This window comes from Mauremys reevesii, linkage group 5 (genome assembly GCF_016161935.1).
Source record: "Mauremys reevesii isolate NIE-2019 linkage group 5, ASM1616193v1, whole genome shotgun sequence".
NCBI classification, from domain to species: domain Eukaryota; kingdom Metazoa; phylum Chordata; order Testudines; family Geoemydidae; genus Mauremys; species Mauremys reevesii.
The window spans coordinates 96,451,131-96,467,941 of NC_052627.1; the positions used below are offsets into that span (position 1 = coordinate 96,451,131).

Consider the following 16,811-nt stretch of genomic DNA (forward strand, 5'->3'; position numbering starts at 1 on the left):
GCTGAGACCCCAACTGTCAGGAGCCAGCAGCCGAAACCCCAGAGTGGTGGCGAGCTGAGCCACTCAGCCCACCGCCACTCTGGGGTTCCCGCTGCTGGCCCCTTGTCAGCCGGGGTCCCACTCAGTACCCATTGCTGGCCTGAGGGAAGGAACCGGCGGCCGAAACCCCAGAGTGGGGCGGGCTGAGCGCTGCTCTGGTGTTCCCACTGCTGGCCCCTTTCCAGCCAGGGTCCCGCCGCCAGTCCCACTCAGAGCCCAATGCTGGCCTGGGCTGAGATCCTGGCTGGCAGGAGCCGGCAGCTGAAACCCCAAGAGCGGGAGCAGGTGGACGCTCAGCCCACCGCCAAAACCCCAGAGCTGGGCGGCCTGACCCGCTCAGCCCACTGCCGCTCTAGGGTTCCGGCTGCTGGCCCCTTGCACTCACCTTGCTTCCGGTTGGAGTTCCAGCGCAGGCCCCCTGCCAGACAGGGTCCAGGCCTCCGGCCCTGCTCAGCCCTACCAGCCGCCAGCTCCACTCACCTCAGCTACCGAGCTGGAGTTCCAGCCAGTTAACAACTGATCACTCAGAAGCCTGTGTGCAGCTTAAAGTATCCAAATACATGCCACTAGACATTGGAAAACTCAGCAAGGAAAAACAAGGGCAAAGATCACACTAAACTAAGATCTGCATTTTAATTTAATTTTAAATAAAGCTTCTGAAACATTTTGAAAACCTTGTTTACTTTACATATAACAGTAGTTTGGTTATATATTATAGACTTATAGAGAGACCTTCTAAAAAACGTTAAAATGTATTACCGGTACGTGAAGCCTTAAATTAGAGTGTATACATGAAGACTCAGCACACCACTGCTAAAAGTTTGCCGACCCCTGACCTAGCACATTGTGGATGCTACTGCTATGTAACTAATAATAGATGGAGACACTCTCAGGATTTAGGCACTCTTGACATTCTTTTAAAAACACAAATCATACCATAAAAAATATCCAGCTGCAAACTATCACATACCAACAATGACCAGCTAATCTTTACAGCAACAAGATTAGATATTGCCCTTCAGCAACACCTTACCCACAAAAGTTGTATAGTGCAAAGATCTTTCAATACTTGAAGGTCAAGAGATTCATCCTTTTTAGAACCCAGGTGTGGGAATTGAGTTCCAAAGTTGAGGAACCCTTAGGGAAAGCGCCTTCCCAGCAGCAACCTCTGTTTTAAACTGAATGGATTCCAGATCCAGTGTTTCTATTGATCCCAATTTTGGCAGTAGCACATGTCATGGGGAAAAGAGGTAATCTCAAGTAGACTGGTCAAGGCCATTTAGGGCAGAAATGCTACAGAAATGCTCTACCTTGAAACCTGCAGCTAGCCAATTAAGGCTACAAAACACCAGTGGAATGTCCTTGTGGCAACATACCTCACTTAAGATGCAGGCTGCTGCATTCTGCATTAGTTTCAGCTTCCAAATGGGCTTAGGATGTAGCACCAAGAAGGGCATACTGTACTAGTATGATTCTTGACATGCGTTTTACATTTTACAAGAAGAATTTTTCTTACCTCATGCCACTGTCCACCTGGCTTGTTTTGTTTGTGTTGGCATCCCACAGATAAATGGTACTAGATTTGTCAGCAATTATGGCTAAGGTGTCCCCATCTTTATCCCAGTCCATAGCCACACAGTTGCTTTAGAAACAGAGAGAAAGAAGAAAATAAATTTTACTAGGGATTTTAAAAGTTTATGAGGGTCCAAACCAGACAAAATTATACAGTCAAAATAAAGCCCCTGACCCAGCTCCTCCCCTCCTAACAAACCTGAGACAGGATGAGACATTCATGTTACACAAACCTGAATCTCTAGATAGAAGTTGCACCCCAGCTCTAATCTCACCCAAGACTATGAATCCTTCCTACCACTTGTGCCTCCAAAGGGGGCTTCAGAGCCCTGATCCCTTGCTGGGCCCCAGGGCTAGAGGGCCCCTTCCAACATACTCTGCATCTTTAAGGGACACCAAGCTGTCACCCAACCTTACAGCTTTTTGGAGGCCACCTGATGTGGACAGCTCCCTCCTAGTTCTCAGAAAGGTATTAAGTTTGGGACAGAAGTCCACATCGAAACAGGAAAATGCTCTAGTTGCTGTTCCCACAAAGAGCACGGGGGCAGACATACCCCACGATCTCTAGCATAGGAGAAATAGGACTGAGGAAGGAACATATATATTAAGGATTATAAACAACTCTGCTTATGCACTGGGTATATTTTCCTGCTGCACTAGTGCAGAGAAGGGTTGGGCACCAAAGGCTCTTATTAGAACTGGAAGAGACAATGGATCATAATGAAAAAATCCTCAAAGACTGTGCAGAAGAAAGAGGCCTCGGAGTAATTCTGAAATTAAAAACCCTTCGCTGGCCTGTGCCAGCCGACTCAGGCTAAGGGGCTGTTTAATTGTGGTGTAGACATTCATGCTCAGGCTGGAGTTTTGGCTGTAGGAACCTGTGAGGTGGGAGGGCCCCAGAGCTCAGGCTGCAGCCCAAACCCGAATGTCTTCACTGCAATAAAACAGCCCCACAGCCCGAGCCCTGAGAGCCAACATCAGCTGGCACAGGCCTAACTGCAGCATCTAACTGCAATGTAGACACACCCTCAGTATCCCTTACCGTCCCAGAGAGGGCAGAGTGAGCCACTCCGTTCCAGGAGCCCAGCTGCATCCCTGAAGACAACAAAAGGATGGATTCTGGCACACAGGTGTTTGTATAAATGTTAGCAGCCCTGGCACGTGCATCAAGGTAGATTTGTGTGAACACAACAAAACCTGAACCAGCCCTGATTTTGGACAGAGTCTGGGTATTATATTAACCATTTGCACATTTCTAATCAAAAGGCAAGCAACTCATAATGTATAGCAGGCATCTGGTTATTTGTTCTAGACTCCATCTGCTAGTATGGGGAAAGAACTTACTGTTTGGCTGCCAGAGGGACATTTGTCAATTAAATATGTAAAAACTGCAGTGTCTAATCTTTGCAAAAACATGCAGAACACAGCTTTTGCTGTCATGAATGCGTCAATATCTTTGGTTTTTAATTGTCTGAAAAATTGTCTTTTACACTCTTCTACCGTGGACCTTATCTCTCAACCATTGTTCTTTGGTAAAAAATGTACGGTATGCAAAAATAGTATTTAAAGCTGTAGCAAGTGCGTTGAGTGAAAAAACAAGAGGTTTGACTGCCTGAGAAGTCAAAATAAAATTTTATAAAAATAATTTGTTTTGAAGCCTAAGATCCAATGTGAGTTGTGCTTTTGCTCTGCATTCCGGGTAAGTACATGTATAGCTTCCAGTAAAACAGGAGGTGGCTTCTTGAGAAGCTACCAGCTTTCCCTTCCTGCTCACGTAGTAGCTCCTCATAGGAAGCACTTTATGTATACCAGGCTGCAGGCTAAATCAGCAACCCATCAAGTTCAACCTTTTATCTTCTTTTCTCCCACTTGCCTGAATTTAGCACGATAGTAAATGTGGCCTCCTGCAAGAAACTTCAATGGATGTCTCAATCCCCAGCCACAGCAGCATGCAGCATTCTGGTGAGCAGGAGGAATAAATGGGAAGGGAAGACACTAGAGGCAGTGTAACCTAGGGGACACAGCACTTGACTGGGACTCTGGAGATCTGGATTCTATTCCCAGCTCTGTCATTGGCCTATTCGGAGACCTTGGGCAAGTCACCTTCTCTCTCTGTGCTTCAGTTTCTCTATCTGTAAAACGGGGATAGTGACACTGACCTCCTTTGAGATCTACAAATGAAAAGCACTAAATAAGAGCTGGGAGTTTTTATTATTATTATTAGACAAGAGTGCAGAAAAACACAAGAATGCAAAAAAGAAAAATAGTATATAAGAACAAAGACAAACAGACAAGAGAAAATGAGAAATATAATTGAAGAGATGGCGCTTATGACATCTTCTATTCAAACAGAAGAAACTTGGGATTCTGAACTCAGTTCTCAAGAGAGGGGAAGTCCCAGACAGAGTTAGAAGGCAACAGTCAGAGTGACCACAGCACCATTTGGACTGAGCGGGGGTTCTTTCAGGTAACTGTCCTTGCTTTTGCTTGAACCCTCTATGACAGAAGTGGAGATGCTCTGTAATCATTTCTGAATACTGTAAATTGACCTGGTTATTGGGATGTTTACTTATTAATATGTTGATTTAGTTTAATAGGGCAGTTGTCAGGAAAAACAGCTGATAGGGAAACAATGACTCAATGTAAGACACCCTTCGGTAAACACTTATGGGTTGTTAAGAGACAATACCTGAACTATTAGCTTTGAAGAGTCTACTTCCTGGCTCCAACCAACTTACATAACTAGTTTTGACAAGCAGGGCCAAGGTCTGGGAACCAAAAGATCAAAAGGCCTATGGAGCTTATAAAGGACCATTCTCAAGAGTGAGGGGAGAACTGTTGGGGAGTTGTTCAGGGGAACCAGGCACACAGGAACTGCTGTGGTGTCTGAAAAAAAGGCAGTCTTAGGATGGTAAGCCTTTAGGTTGGACAGACATGCATCAGACTATTTGTTGTTTTAAAATAATTTTTCCTCTAAATTGCTCCTGCTGAAAAAAAACCCAATACTTTTGTTTTAAGGAGTTATTCTGGTCACAGACTCCCAAGAAGATGATGGTGAGAAGAAGCAGAGTCAGACTTGCACAGTTAATACTCATGGTACTGTAGCCCAGGGCCTGGTGTAAGAGTGGGAGAACTGTGGAATTCTACCCTGGAATAGGTGGAGATCTGAAACCTGAGAGGAGATACTCCGAGAGACCAGAAAGAGGAATGTATAGCTAGTCCTGTAACTGTGACACCTATACTCAATCTGGGTTGTTATTCTTGGCGGAAAAAACTGTAGTTTGGTTTAAGGGCAGCAACTAATTGCCCTGGTTGAAACTGCTGTCATTTAACTGCTTCTACAGCAATCAATCAGTCAGATTAAATTAGGTTCAAGTTTAATATTAAAAAGACACTCAGATTTAGGCTATGTCTACACTGCATTTTCAGCAGTAAAACTTTTGTGGCTCAGGAGTGTGAAAAAAAACAAACCTCCTTGACCAACAAAAGTTTTACTGATAAAAAGTGCCCATGTGGACAATGCTTTGTCGGCGTGAGACACGCCTCGCCGATAACCCTCGTTGGGAGCGGGTTTATTTTGTCGGCAGGAGAGCTTTCTCCTGTCAACAAAGAGCACCTACATTGTGTGCCTTACAGCAGCAAGGCTTTAGCGGCACAGCTATGCTGCTGTAAGCGATGCAGAGTAGACATAGGCCTAGAGTTAGCCTTGAGGTAGGTGTAATACTAGTTCTTTGAAACCAGACTTCAGGAGACTGAGCTAATCATCAATAAGGCTATGACAGAGACCACAGCAGGGACTCAGCACAGTGCTGCGTGAGAAGCGTAACTGAAAGCCAAAGAATCGAATGGACGCTCATGGATGGAGGGAGAGGGTACTGAGGACTCCAGCTATCCCACAGTCCCCGCAGTCTCCGGAAAGCATTTGCAGTCTTGGCTGGGCTCCAAATGCCTGAAGGGTCAAAAAGATTTTCCCGGGTGTTTCAGGGTGTATGTCGTCAATTTACACCCTCCCCCCCCCGAAAGAAAAGGGAAAAAAATCGTTTCTCGCCTTTTTTCAATGTCACCCTATGTCTACTGGATGCTGCTGGTAGACGGGGTACTGCAGCGCTAAACAGCAGCATCCTGTCCCCTCCCCTCCCCGGTGGCAGATGGTACGGTACAAAAGGACTGGTGTCCGTCCTCGTCGTCATCCTGTGAGTGCTCCTGGCTGGCCTCAGTGAGATCTGCCGGGGGCGCCTGGGTAAAAATAGGAATGACTCCTGGTCATTCCCTGCAGATGGTGCAGAACGGCATGCAGCTCATCATTTCTGCGGGATCTCTGGGGCTCTGACACAGAGCGGCTGTGCTCTCTCGTTCTCTAGTACACTTGCCCCATATTCTAGGCTGGACTGACTCTATTTTTAGACAAAACATAGGAAGGGAATGACCTGGGGAGTCATTCCCATTTTTGCCTATGTGCCCCCAGCCAACCTCAGCGAGGCCAGCCAGGAGCACCCATGATAGCAGCAGATGGTACAGAATGACTGATAACCGTCATCTCATCGCCAATTTACAATGGCAGACGGTGCAATATGACTGGTAACCGTTTCTGCTATCTTGCAAAGGCAAATGAATGCTGCTGTGTAGCAGTGCAGTACCGCATCTGTCAGCAGCATCCAGCAACCTGAAACAAATCAGACATTAGGAATGGCAATATACAAAAACCTGTAGGAGAACACTTCAACCTCCCTGGCCACACTATAGCAGATCTTAAGGTGGCCATCCTACAGCAAAAAAACTTTAGGACCAGACTTCAAAGAGAAACTGCTGAGCTCCAGTTCATCTGCAAATTTGACACCATCAGCTCAGGACTAAACAAAGACTGTGAATGGCTTGCCAATTACAGAACCAGTTTCTCCTCCCTTGGTTTTCACACTTCAACTGCTAGAACAGGGCCTCATCCTCCCTGATTGATCTGACCTCGTTATCTCTAGCTTGCTTCTTGCTTGCTTATATATACCTGCCCCAGGAAATTTCCACCACTTGCATCCGAAGAAGTGGGTATTCACCCACGAAAGCTCATGCTGCAAAAACGTCTGTTAGTCTATAAGGTGCCACAGGATTCTTTGCTGCTTTTGTAGACATACCCTCAGTCACGGAGGTTGCGGAAGGGTGTGAGAACTCCCAAACTCCCAGGCAGCGGCAGGGGAACTCCTGAGCTCGGGCTGACATGGGAGCCAGGGCACCCCACAGCTCCCAGTCCCCATGGGCAGCAGGGAACCCCCAGAGTGACAGGGGTACCCCTCAGCTCCTAGCTGCTGCAGGCAGCTCCTAGCCCCTGCCCAGATGCCCCCCTTCAGGCCTGTCAGGATCCACAGATCCCTATTTTGTCCTGATATTTTTAGTAAGAGTCACGGACAGGTCACGGTTTCTGTGAATTCTTCCTTGGGCCAGCTATGGGTTTTTCTTTGCAGTGTAGACATCATCTGGGGCCTCTCAGGGTGACTGAGCACAAGGAAGCTTGGACTGAGTGGTAGTCAGTCACAAAGGGCAAGAAAGCTCTAAACTGAACTGTCATCACCTGGCAGCCTGAGGAATTAAAATCTGAATAATAATAAAACCTTTTCCTTGAATAATTAACAGACCACAACAAAGTTAACTCTGATTAGAAATTAATTTAAAAAACTCAGTCTAGCTATGAAGGTAAATCAGCAGCAAACTAGCCAGGGAGGGCACTAACCAATTTGCTGCAGAGTGCAAAATGTATGAATGACTATTTGCTTTGTAGCCAAGTGGTGTACATACACACCCAACACAAGCAGCTCATGGCTATCAGAGCCCGTGTACAGCATCCTGAGGACAGAGCTGTTGAGTTGGAAGAGCAGAAACAGATGGAACTGTTTAGAGACTCTGCATATAGGGACACTGGAGTAGGCTCACCTCAGAACTGACTTCCCCATTCGTCCAACTGAGGAAGCCAGATTCATGGTGGAAGGGACACCAAGGTGAAATGGAGGAACATAATTCCTTAGATGGGACTCTCCTTCCGACTGAAATAGTGGAGACCGACAGCTCCTCATGTACTGAGGAGGTCATTCCAGGGGACTGAATTACAGTGGGGAGAGAAGAGATACCTCTCTACTGCAGGAAAAAACACCACCAACAAAAAAACACCACCACCAACAAATGTAGCAGCAAGTCTCAGAGCTCAGGTCAACTTGGACTTGCACTACGGTGCTAAAAATTGCAGTGTAGATGTTCCCACTTGGCCTGAACCCTGGGCTCTGAAACCTGGGAAGGGGGAGAGGGTCTCAGAGCCTGGGATTCAGGCTGAGCGGGAATGTACACTGCTATTTTTAGCCCTGAAGCACAAATCTGAGTCAGCTGACGCAGGCACAGACTGCTACCGCAGAAGTTATTTTGCAGTGTAGACATACCCAAAGACTGATTGTGGGTGACAGGAGACTGATTATGAGAAATGTAGACAGTTGGTGACCATCAGAACAGCTTGGTGACTTCACTATCAGGTGTAAAGGTGGCAGACATCATGAGATATCTAACCAAACTACTGGCGAGCACTGGGGAAGAGCCTGTGGTTGTGGTATGTATTGGTACCTATGATGTAGAGAGATATAGGGGAGAGGTCCTGGAAGCTAAATTTAGAATACTAGATAGAAGGCATAGGTCCAGGGCATCAGTGGTAGCTTTTTCTGAAGTGCTTTGAGTTCCATAAACAGGCAGAGGGAACTTCAAGGTCTCAATGCATGGATGAAAAGACAATGCAAAGAAGAGATAAAGTTTTCTAGGTACTTGGAAACATTTGGAGGAAGGGGAAGCTATACAGAGGGCAAGAGACCACCTTAATTAAAATGGAACTAGACTATAATGCTATAGAAAATAAATAAGATAACAGTTTTGGGTTGTTGACATAACATGAGTAGATGGCGTGAGACAGAACTGAGGTGAAGAAAGTACTTTTATACAGTTTTTGAGATGAAGTTTGGACTTGAAATAAGGTTTTTTGGTATTTTAAATCTTTTTAGCCTGTCACTTTTGTTATACATTTATATATTTTAGCAATGAACTATTTATGTGGGGTCCTAAAATTCTGGTTAAAATGATCTCTACCCTTGTTTTGATTAAAAGTATAGTTAAAGAATGTTTTACATATAAGGATATATATAATTTTTTCCTGATTTTTCATGGCTATTGTATTATGAATTCAGTTTTGCTTCAGATTACTTATGCATCTTCCACAGATTACTTATGCATCTTCCACAGATTACTTATATGTATGCATGTGCCATTAAAAGTATGTGATTTTTTTTGTTTAAGAATGTGCCAAACCCTTGTTAGTTCTTACCTGGGTAAGTTAATTTCATTTCTCTTCTGACCATGACGATCAAAGATTTTTACAGTGTGATCAGCTCTAAAAACACAGAAGATGAATTCAGTCTTTTTGTACATTTGCAAATACCCTTAGAGATTTCATAAAAACTTTTTCCATTAATCTTTCATGCCACGTTGATATGGCTCATGAGTTTTATCTATTGATATTTCCAGGGGATAGGTACTTACTGTGACAGATATAATGGATATATGCAGTGTTGTTGTAGCCATGCGGGTCCCAAGATATTAGCGAGACAAGATCGGAGAGGTAATGTCTTTTATTGGATCAACTTCTGCTGGTGAGCCAGGCAAGCTTTCAAGCTTACATAGAGCTCTTTTTTAGGTCTAGGAAATATACAGCGTGCCTCTCTCACCAACAGAAGGTAGTCCAATAAAAGATATTATGGACACATGGAATAAAAAAAAGTTATTGTATCGGCTTTATAAGTCTTATATGTGTGTTTATGGGCTAAGGATTGTATTCTGGCTCCATAGGGGAGTTACAGGGTTTCCTACAAGAACTAAATTACTGGGAGGTAATTAATGCAAATTCCTAGGCAGGTAGCAAGTCTGGAGGAGACTCTGCCCCTGACAGAAACTGCATGTACACAGCTGTAGTAGGATTCGATTGAATTTGATAGATGTAAACATCGATTTCAGCTGACACACTGAAATTTGACCAAAAAAACCCAACCAACCAAAAAAACCCCCACCCTGTGCACCTTGTCTCTGCAGGTATCTCAGGCAGGGCAGGCAACCCCACTGTCATAGCTTTCTCACTCAAAAGCTGGGAGTGCGGGAGCCATCCCTAGGCAGAAGCCATTCAGCAGCAGGGTAGCCTCCCCTGTGGCCAGGGGCTTGTCTTACAGTTTTAGGCAAAGGGTCTCTGCTCTGCATGCCCTGCCAGAACTGCAGCCTTCCCCACATCTTGCGTCTACAGGGATCCAATGTCACTGGCCCTGCAGTAGCACAGGAAGCCCTGGGAAGCCCTTCTGTCACAGGAGTGAGGCCATGACATTGTGGTGGCAGAGGGCTCACTATGCTACCACAGGGCCTGTGACACTTGGTTCCTGCTGGTGCAAGCTGTGGAGAAGGCTGCAGTCCTGGATGGGCAGGGCAGAGCAGAGACCCTGAGCTAGTACCGCAAGGATGATGTACTGGGGGGAGCTCTGTCCCTGGGCAGGAGCCATTTGGCAGTGGGGTGGCCTCAGGCTAGGGGCTTGTCCTCTTCCTCATAACTCTGGAGAGGAGTCTCTGCTCTGCCCTGCCAGGACCGCAAACTTCCCCGCACCTTGCACCTGCAGGAATCAAGTGTCACAGGCCCTGCAGAGAATCCTCTGGGGCCATGACAGAGCAGCTGCACTCACCCACCCACCCACCAGAAACCTAGGAGTCGTCCCTCGGATGGAATTGTTCAGCAGCAGGGTGGCCTCCCTCTGTGTCCAGGGGCTCATCCTTCTCCTTGGAGTCCTTGCTACACCTGCTGAGGATGACAGCCTCTCTGGCATCTTTTATATAGGTGTCTTGGATCCCTCAGCTGTGCAGGGTGCCCTTGCAGCCATGTTGCCAGTCCTGGGAACCTCTTGGAGCCCCAATATTAATGCTACCCTAATGCTAACCTAACCTTCTCCTGCCCTCCCCCTTAGTTTCCAGGGATTGTAAAAATTAAAATTGTTAAAAATAAAACAAAAATCTTAAAAGGAAAAATACATATTAGTTGCCTAAATTACAAAAAAAAAAATTGAATTCTGCCACATCTATACTAGTTTGACCTACTTTAGAAAACTTGACAAACAAAGAAATGAAAACTATAAAGTGCAGCTGGTCAATGGTTAACCCTATCATTGGCTGGTTGGTCACTAATTAACCGTGTCATTGCCCTTGAAAGAATAGGACCATAGGTGCTGAACTGAATTCAGATCTACTGTGGTAATCACAGTGAATTACAGAAAGAATTGCAGCCTAACTCCCTGGTCTAGAGGTGGAGAGTTGCAGGACTCTATGGAGACAGCTGAGAAGCCTGAGACCTAAGTGGGGTGCCCTCAAGAAGGCCAAAAAGGGGTCAGAGATGCAAGTTACCTCAGGAACTGTGACATATGCTGTGATAGTGAATATACATTAACAAAATGGTGAAAATAACTCAATTACCTCTACATACATTTTAATAATATTTAAATTCTTATCTTACCCTGTCACAGCAAGGAAGTTTCCTAAAGTTTTCTGCCAGATGAACTGCACAGGGGAACCAAGCAAAGCCTTTTCTAATAGAGTAAATACTCGCTGAGGGAAGAAAAAGGGGAATTACTAACTTAAAAATGGTAAGCATTGGAGAACATTAAACCTGCCTAGTGCATATTAGTAAATATAACTAACATTCAGTACACATAAAGAAAGATAGGCTATAGGATAGACAATGTATAAAAGGGACAGAATTCTGTGGCAGGCCTTTTATTATACATGGGAAAGTGAATTTTCATTAGATACACTTCCGATCTGGTGTTGAAAAAGTTCAACCTTGAAAACCTAAGATGAAAACGTACTTTCATTTGTATTAGCAATTTTTTTTAAATTTTAAGTCAGAGAATTCAGACTTTTGCAAAGATAGCACTTTTGATTGTTGCTACTTAGGTAAGAAAAGTAAAAGTACAAAACTAAACCAAGTAACTGAACCGTAAAATAAAATTAGCTTTTCTTTTCACACCTTGCATGTGTTAAAATCCAAAGATTATTTGTAAACCCACACAACTTTATTCTTTAGCGATATTGATAGTGTTGCCAACTCTTGTGATTCTATCACAAGTCTCACAATATTTGGTAATTTTCTTAAAGTCATAGTTGCTAGACTTAAGAGACTACATAAGAAGCTCAGCTTTCATTTAAAAAAAGTAAGTTTCTAGTACGGTGGATAAAAATCTAAGATTGTCTCCAAAAAAACAAAAATAAAAAAATTGGATATTTTATTTAAACTGGATTTTTAATTTTATTTAAATTAGAAAAATTATGTTTTTCATTTTATAAATAAAACCTGTTTATAATGAAATCTTAATTTAATAAAAAATATATTAAAGGTTAAAATAATTGTAATCTCTTAAAACATTTAAATAAAAATAACTATACTGAATCAATGAGGCTGTCAAAAACTGAGTTAAAGGCTTCTTTATATAGAAAAGCAATGGCTTTTTAATGCGTCTCCTGCAGCTCTTTGCAGCACAATATTAAAACTGTGTGATTTAATTACACCGCTACCTCGAGATGACATCACCCGATATAACACAAATTTGAATATAACACAGTAAAGCAGTGCTCCGGGGGGGCCAGGGCTGTGCACTGTGGTGGATCAAAGCAAGTTCAATATAACACGGTTTCACCTATAACGCGGTAAAAATTTTTGGCTCCTCTATATATATTGATCGAGGTAGAGGTGTATTAACCAATCTAAGTTATTGAACAATCAGGATGTTTTTACCATGTTAGTAACCAAGTGAAGTTGATACAATACTTGCTCAATCATTTTGCTGTGAGAATAATATATATTAAATGAAACAATGAATTCACAGTACTGTGGCTCTTTTGGGTAATGCTGATTACTAATTTGGCTCCTGAATCATCGAGGTCTGAGTATCACTGATATAAAGACAGAATTGGGGGGAAAATCTAACTTTTGATGTCAAGCATTATAAATATGGCACAATAGGTCAGCCTAAGTAATACAGGAGACTGTCTCATTTTCAAGAGATGGGTGACTAGGAACATACACTCCCGTCACTTTCACTTAGGCGTATTTGAAAATTTTCCCAGGCTGACCTGAAATAATCAGTTTAAATCACTGAGTACAGTTAATCCCTCTATTTAATAAATCACTTAGTTGTAAATATGAAACGTGCTGATGAAAAGTTTATGTATCCAAAACATTTAATTTAAATGTGGTTTTGTGTAATGAAAATAAATGTATATGCTGTTTCGTATGTTTAAATTCGTTACCATCTTAATGCAGCTTGACAAAAATCATGAGCAAAAAGTTAATTATCTAGTAAATAAACAATATATCTTTAATCATTTTCTAACATACTAAAAATGTACAATTAAGAATCTGAAAGTATTAAGCTATACAATTTATAGTATAGTTATAGTGTACCCTCCTAGGTAGCAAACAGATATTCCAAATTTACTGTAAAGGCACTATTTAGTTGTAAATCAACATGTTTTAATGGTTATATAAACCAATGAAAATGTACCTTTCTTTAGAAAATAAAGGAAGTACAAATGGAAAAGGTATTTAAAAATCGATGATTTAAATTGAGGCTTTCCGCTTAAATCACCTTGATTTACATCAATCCACCCTGGTTTGTAGCTGTCGTGTTTGGAAGAGGGGGAAAAAAAAAAGCTATGAAACTTGAAACTATGAAGCAAGTGCACCCTATAGGCTTAGAAATCAAAAGGCAAAGAAAAACAACCCAAAATTAATCATTTTAGAAGATCTCAGCTTTGAACACTTGAGGCTGGCAACACTACGTGTGGCCTGTGGAAGTTTCCCATTTGAAGTTCATTCTTTCAAAAAAATGGACAGGTTTGACGTCCTTTGTGACCTTGGGAAAGTCACTGTCTACACTGGCAAGTTTCTGCACAGTAAAAAAGCTTTCTGCGTTGTAACTCCCGAGGTGTACACACTGCGAAGCCACATAATGCGCAGAAACGGCACAGTTGTAGCGCTCTAAAAATACTCAAAACACCCCAACGAGAGGTGTAGCGCTTTCTGCACCAGGGCTATGGCGCTGCAGTGCAAGGGTAGACACTGTGGTGATTACAGCGCTGCGTCTGGCCTCCGGGAGGTGTCCTACAATGCCTGTTCTCACCTTTTCTGGTCATTAGTTTGAACTCTAGTGCCCTACCCTCAGGTGACCAACCGTCATCCCCATCCCATACATTCCTTTGCAAATTTGAAAGTCCCCTTCCAGTTTGCTTGGTGATGCGTGCAGTGGCCTCAGGGCATCTTTCCAGGTGGCCATGCCTGCTCCATGCACCAGGCGATCCCCTGCTTGGAGCAATGTTGAGCTGCTGGACCTCATCAGCATTTGGGGAGAGGAGGCTGTGCAGTCCCAGCTGTGCTCCAGCCGTAGGAATTATGATATCTATGGACAGATTTAACAATGCATGATAGAAAGGGGCCATGACTGAGACACATTCCAGTGTAGGGTAAAAGTGAAGGAGCCGCGGAACACCTGCAACAAGGCACAGGAGGCAAACCGCCACTCCCGTGCTGCGCCCACAAGCTGCCAGTTCTACAAAGAGCTGGACACGATACACCTTGGCGACCCCACCTCCACTGCAAAGGCCCCTGTGGATACTTCGCTGGCTCACGTGCCAGTCAAGAGTGGACCGAGCCTGAAGGAAAACTTGGACGAAGAGGAGGATGGGGACCCAGAGGCAGAGGATGACTTGGAGGCCAGACGATGCATGCAGTCAGGAGCTCTTTTCTACCCCTGAGGAGCCTAGCTAGTCACAGCAGTCGGATCTTGGTAAAGTGCATACAGGAGAGGAGGCCCCTGGTAAGTGGATCTAATTTTGGCAATTGCTGAATCAGAGAGAATGCAGGGTTGGAGAAAGCAGGCTTATTCCACACCGCATGCCTTGGCCTAGCAGTGGAACAGGCTGTTGATAGACTCCCTCACCAGAAAGAAGCCACGGAGTAGCTCTTAAATGTTATCGAGTGCCAAGTGGACATGCTCCAGGTGATACTAACTCCTCAAACTGAGCACTTCCGCGCCCGCCCTCCCCTGCAGCCACTATCACAAAACTCTTTCCCATACATTTCCTCCCCTCCACGCACACACACCACCAACACACTCTTATCAACCTCCTGGCTCCACTCTCTGCAGCATTCCACTCCTCCCTCCTCACAGTCCAGCACTGGGGACTCTCCCTACCCACTGCACTCAACATCCATCCCTCTGCAGTTTGGCCCTGCTGAAGTACAGCACCCGCTGCATTGTACTCCAAAGGAGAAGGTTGGGTATGATCCCTTACTTACACAAATCTGTAGCTGTCCTGGGACCCCTCCTCCTCTTGAGACCTTCTCCTCCCCCATCCCCCCTCCCATTGATGAATTTTTTTTGTTTTGACTCTCTCCTCTGGTTGTTGTCTTTTAATAAAACAATTGTGTTTGTTTGAGAGCAATCTTTATTCTATTAAGTCACACAATCAGTACATATTACTGTGGCTCTTTGGCAATCTACATTGGTAAATTCTAGCTCCTTGTCAGGTTCAGGTTGGCCATCCCGTATTAAGTGAAAGCAAAAAGAGCACTGCAAAGCAACATACAATTATGTTAAGGCCCCTTCTTGCATCATGTGCACCAATCACCTCCTAGCATTACAAGCACTGCACTCCCGAGCACAGCAACAAATATTAGTGGCTTTCAACTTCAAATTGCTGCCTCAAGGCATCCCTGATCCTTATGGCCCTGTGCTGTGCCTCTCTAGTAGCCCTGGTCTCTGGATGCTCAAACTCAGCCTCCAGATGCTGAGACTCTGTGGTCCAGCGCTGAGTGAAGCTTTCACCCTTCACAAATATTATGGAGTATACAGCACACGGCTATAAGCATAGGAATATTGTCATCAGCCATGTCCAGCTTTCCATAAAGGCATTGCCAGCGGGCTTTTAAATGGCCAAATGCACACTCAACAGACATTCTGCACTTGCTCAGCCTGTTGTTGAACCACTCCTTGCTGCTGTCAAGTTGCCCCATGTACAGCTTCATAAGCCATGGCATTACGGGGTGGGGTGGGGGGTCTCCCAGGATCACAATGGGCATTTCGACTTCCCCTACGGCGATCTTCTGGTCCGGGAAGAAAGTCCCTGCTTGCAGCTTCTTGAACAGTCCAGTGTTGCGAAAGATGCATGCATCAAGGACCTTTCCAGACCAGCCTGCGTTAATCTCTGTGAAACGCCCATGGTGATCCACAAGCGCCTGGAGAACCATTTAGAAATACCCCTTCCAATTAATGTACTCAGTGGGTAGGTGGTCTGGTGCCTGAATTGGAATGTGTGTGCCATCTATCGCCCCTCTGCAGTTAGGGAAGCCCATTTGTGGAAAGCCATCCACAATGTCATGCACGTTGCCCAGAGTCACAGTCTTTTGGAGCAGGATGCTATTAATGGCCCTGCACATTTCCATCAACATGACTCCAACGGTCGACTTTCCCACTCCGAACTGGTTAGCAACCAATCGGTAGCAGTCTGGAGTAGCCAGCTTCCACAGTGCAATTGCCATGCGCTTTTCCAGTGACAGGGCAGCTCTCATTCTCGAGTCCTTGTGCCGCAGGGCTGGGGAGAGCTCATCACACAGTCCCATGAATGTGGCTTTCCTCATCTGAAAGTTCTGCAGCCACTGCTCATCATCCCCGACATGCATCATGATGTGATCCCATTACTCAGTGCTTGTTTCCCAAGCCCAAAAGTGGCATTCCACTGTGGTCAGCACCTCCGTGACTGCCACAAGCAATCTCGTGTCATAGCTACTACGTGTGACAAGATCAATGTCGCACTACTCTTGCCTTTGTAGTTTAAGGAATAACTCCACTGCCATTTGTGACATGTTGGTCAGAGCGAGCAGCATACTGGTCAGCAGTTCAGGATCCATTCCTGCAGCCCTTAAGAGGCAGGGTGCACAGTACACAAACCGTTGAAAGATGGCGCCAAATGCAGACAGAAGCACAGGGACTGATAGGATGCGAAGCAATGCATCATGGGGACCCAAGATGCCCCGCGACCCCCTCCGCCTTCCCACAAGTCTTAGTGGCAAAAGAGAAAGAGGTGCTTGGTGGGATAGCTGC

At 44.7% G+C, this 16,811-nt stretch overlaps 1 protein-coding gene across 7 annotated transcripts in view; it reads right to left on the reverse strand.

Annotated features, from left to right (window-relative positions):
* Positions 1-16,811, reverse strand: part of WDR19 (WD repeat domain 19) — a 104,340-nt gene that overhangs the window by 85,386 nt on the left and 2,143 nt on the right. For 6 of the 7 annotated variants that reach the window (XM_039541730.1, XM_039541725.1, XM_039541731.1 and 3 more), the window contains exons 2-4: positions 11,168-11,259; positions 8,954-9,019; positions 1,556-1,681 (exon numbers count right to left, since the gene is read on the reverse strand). In XM_039541730.1, the coding sequence (XP_039397664.1) occupies positions 1,556-1,681; positions 8,954-9,019; positions 11,168-11,259 (284 nt within the window). The remainder of the gene's footprint in view (positions 1-1,555; positions 1,682-8,953; positions 9,020-11,167; positions 11,260-16,811) is intronic. The other variant, XM_039541729.1, reaches the window with a different exon arrangement.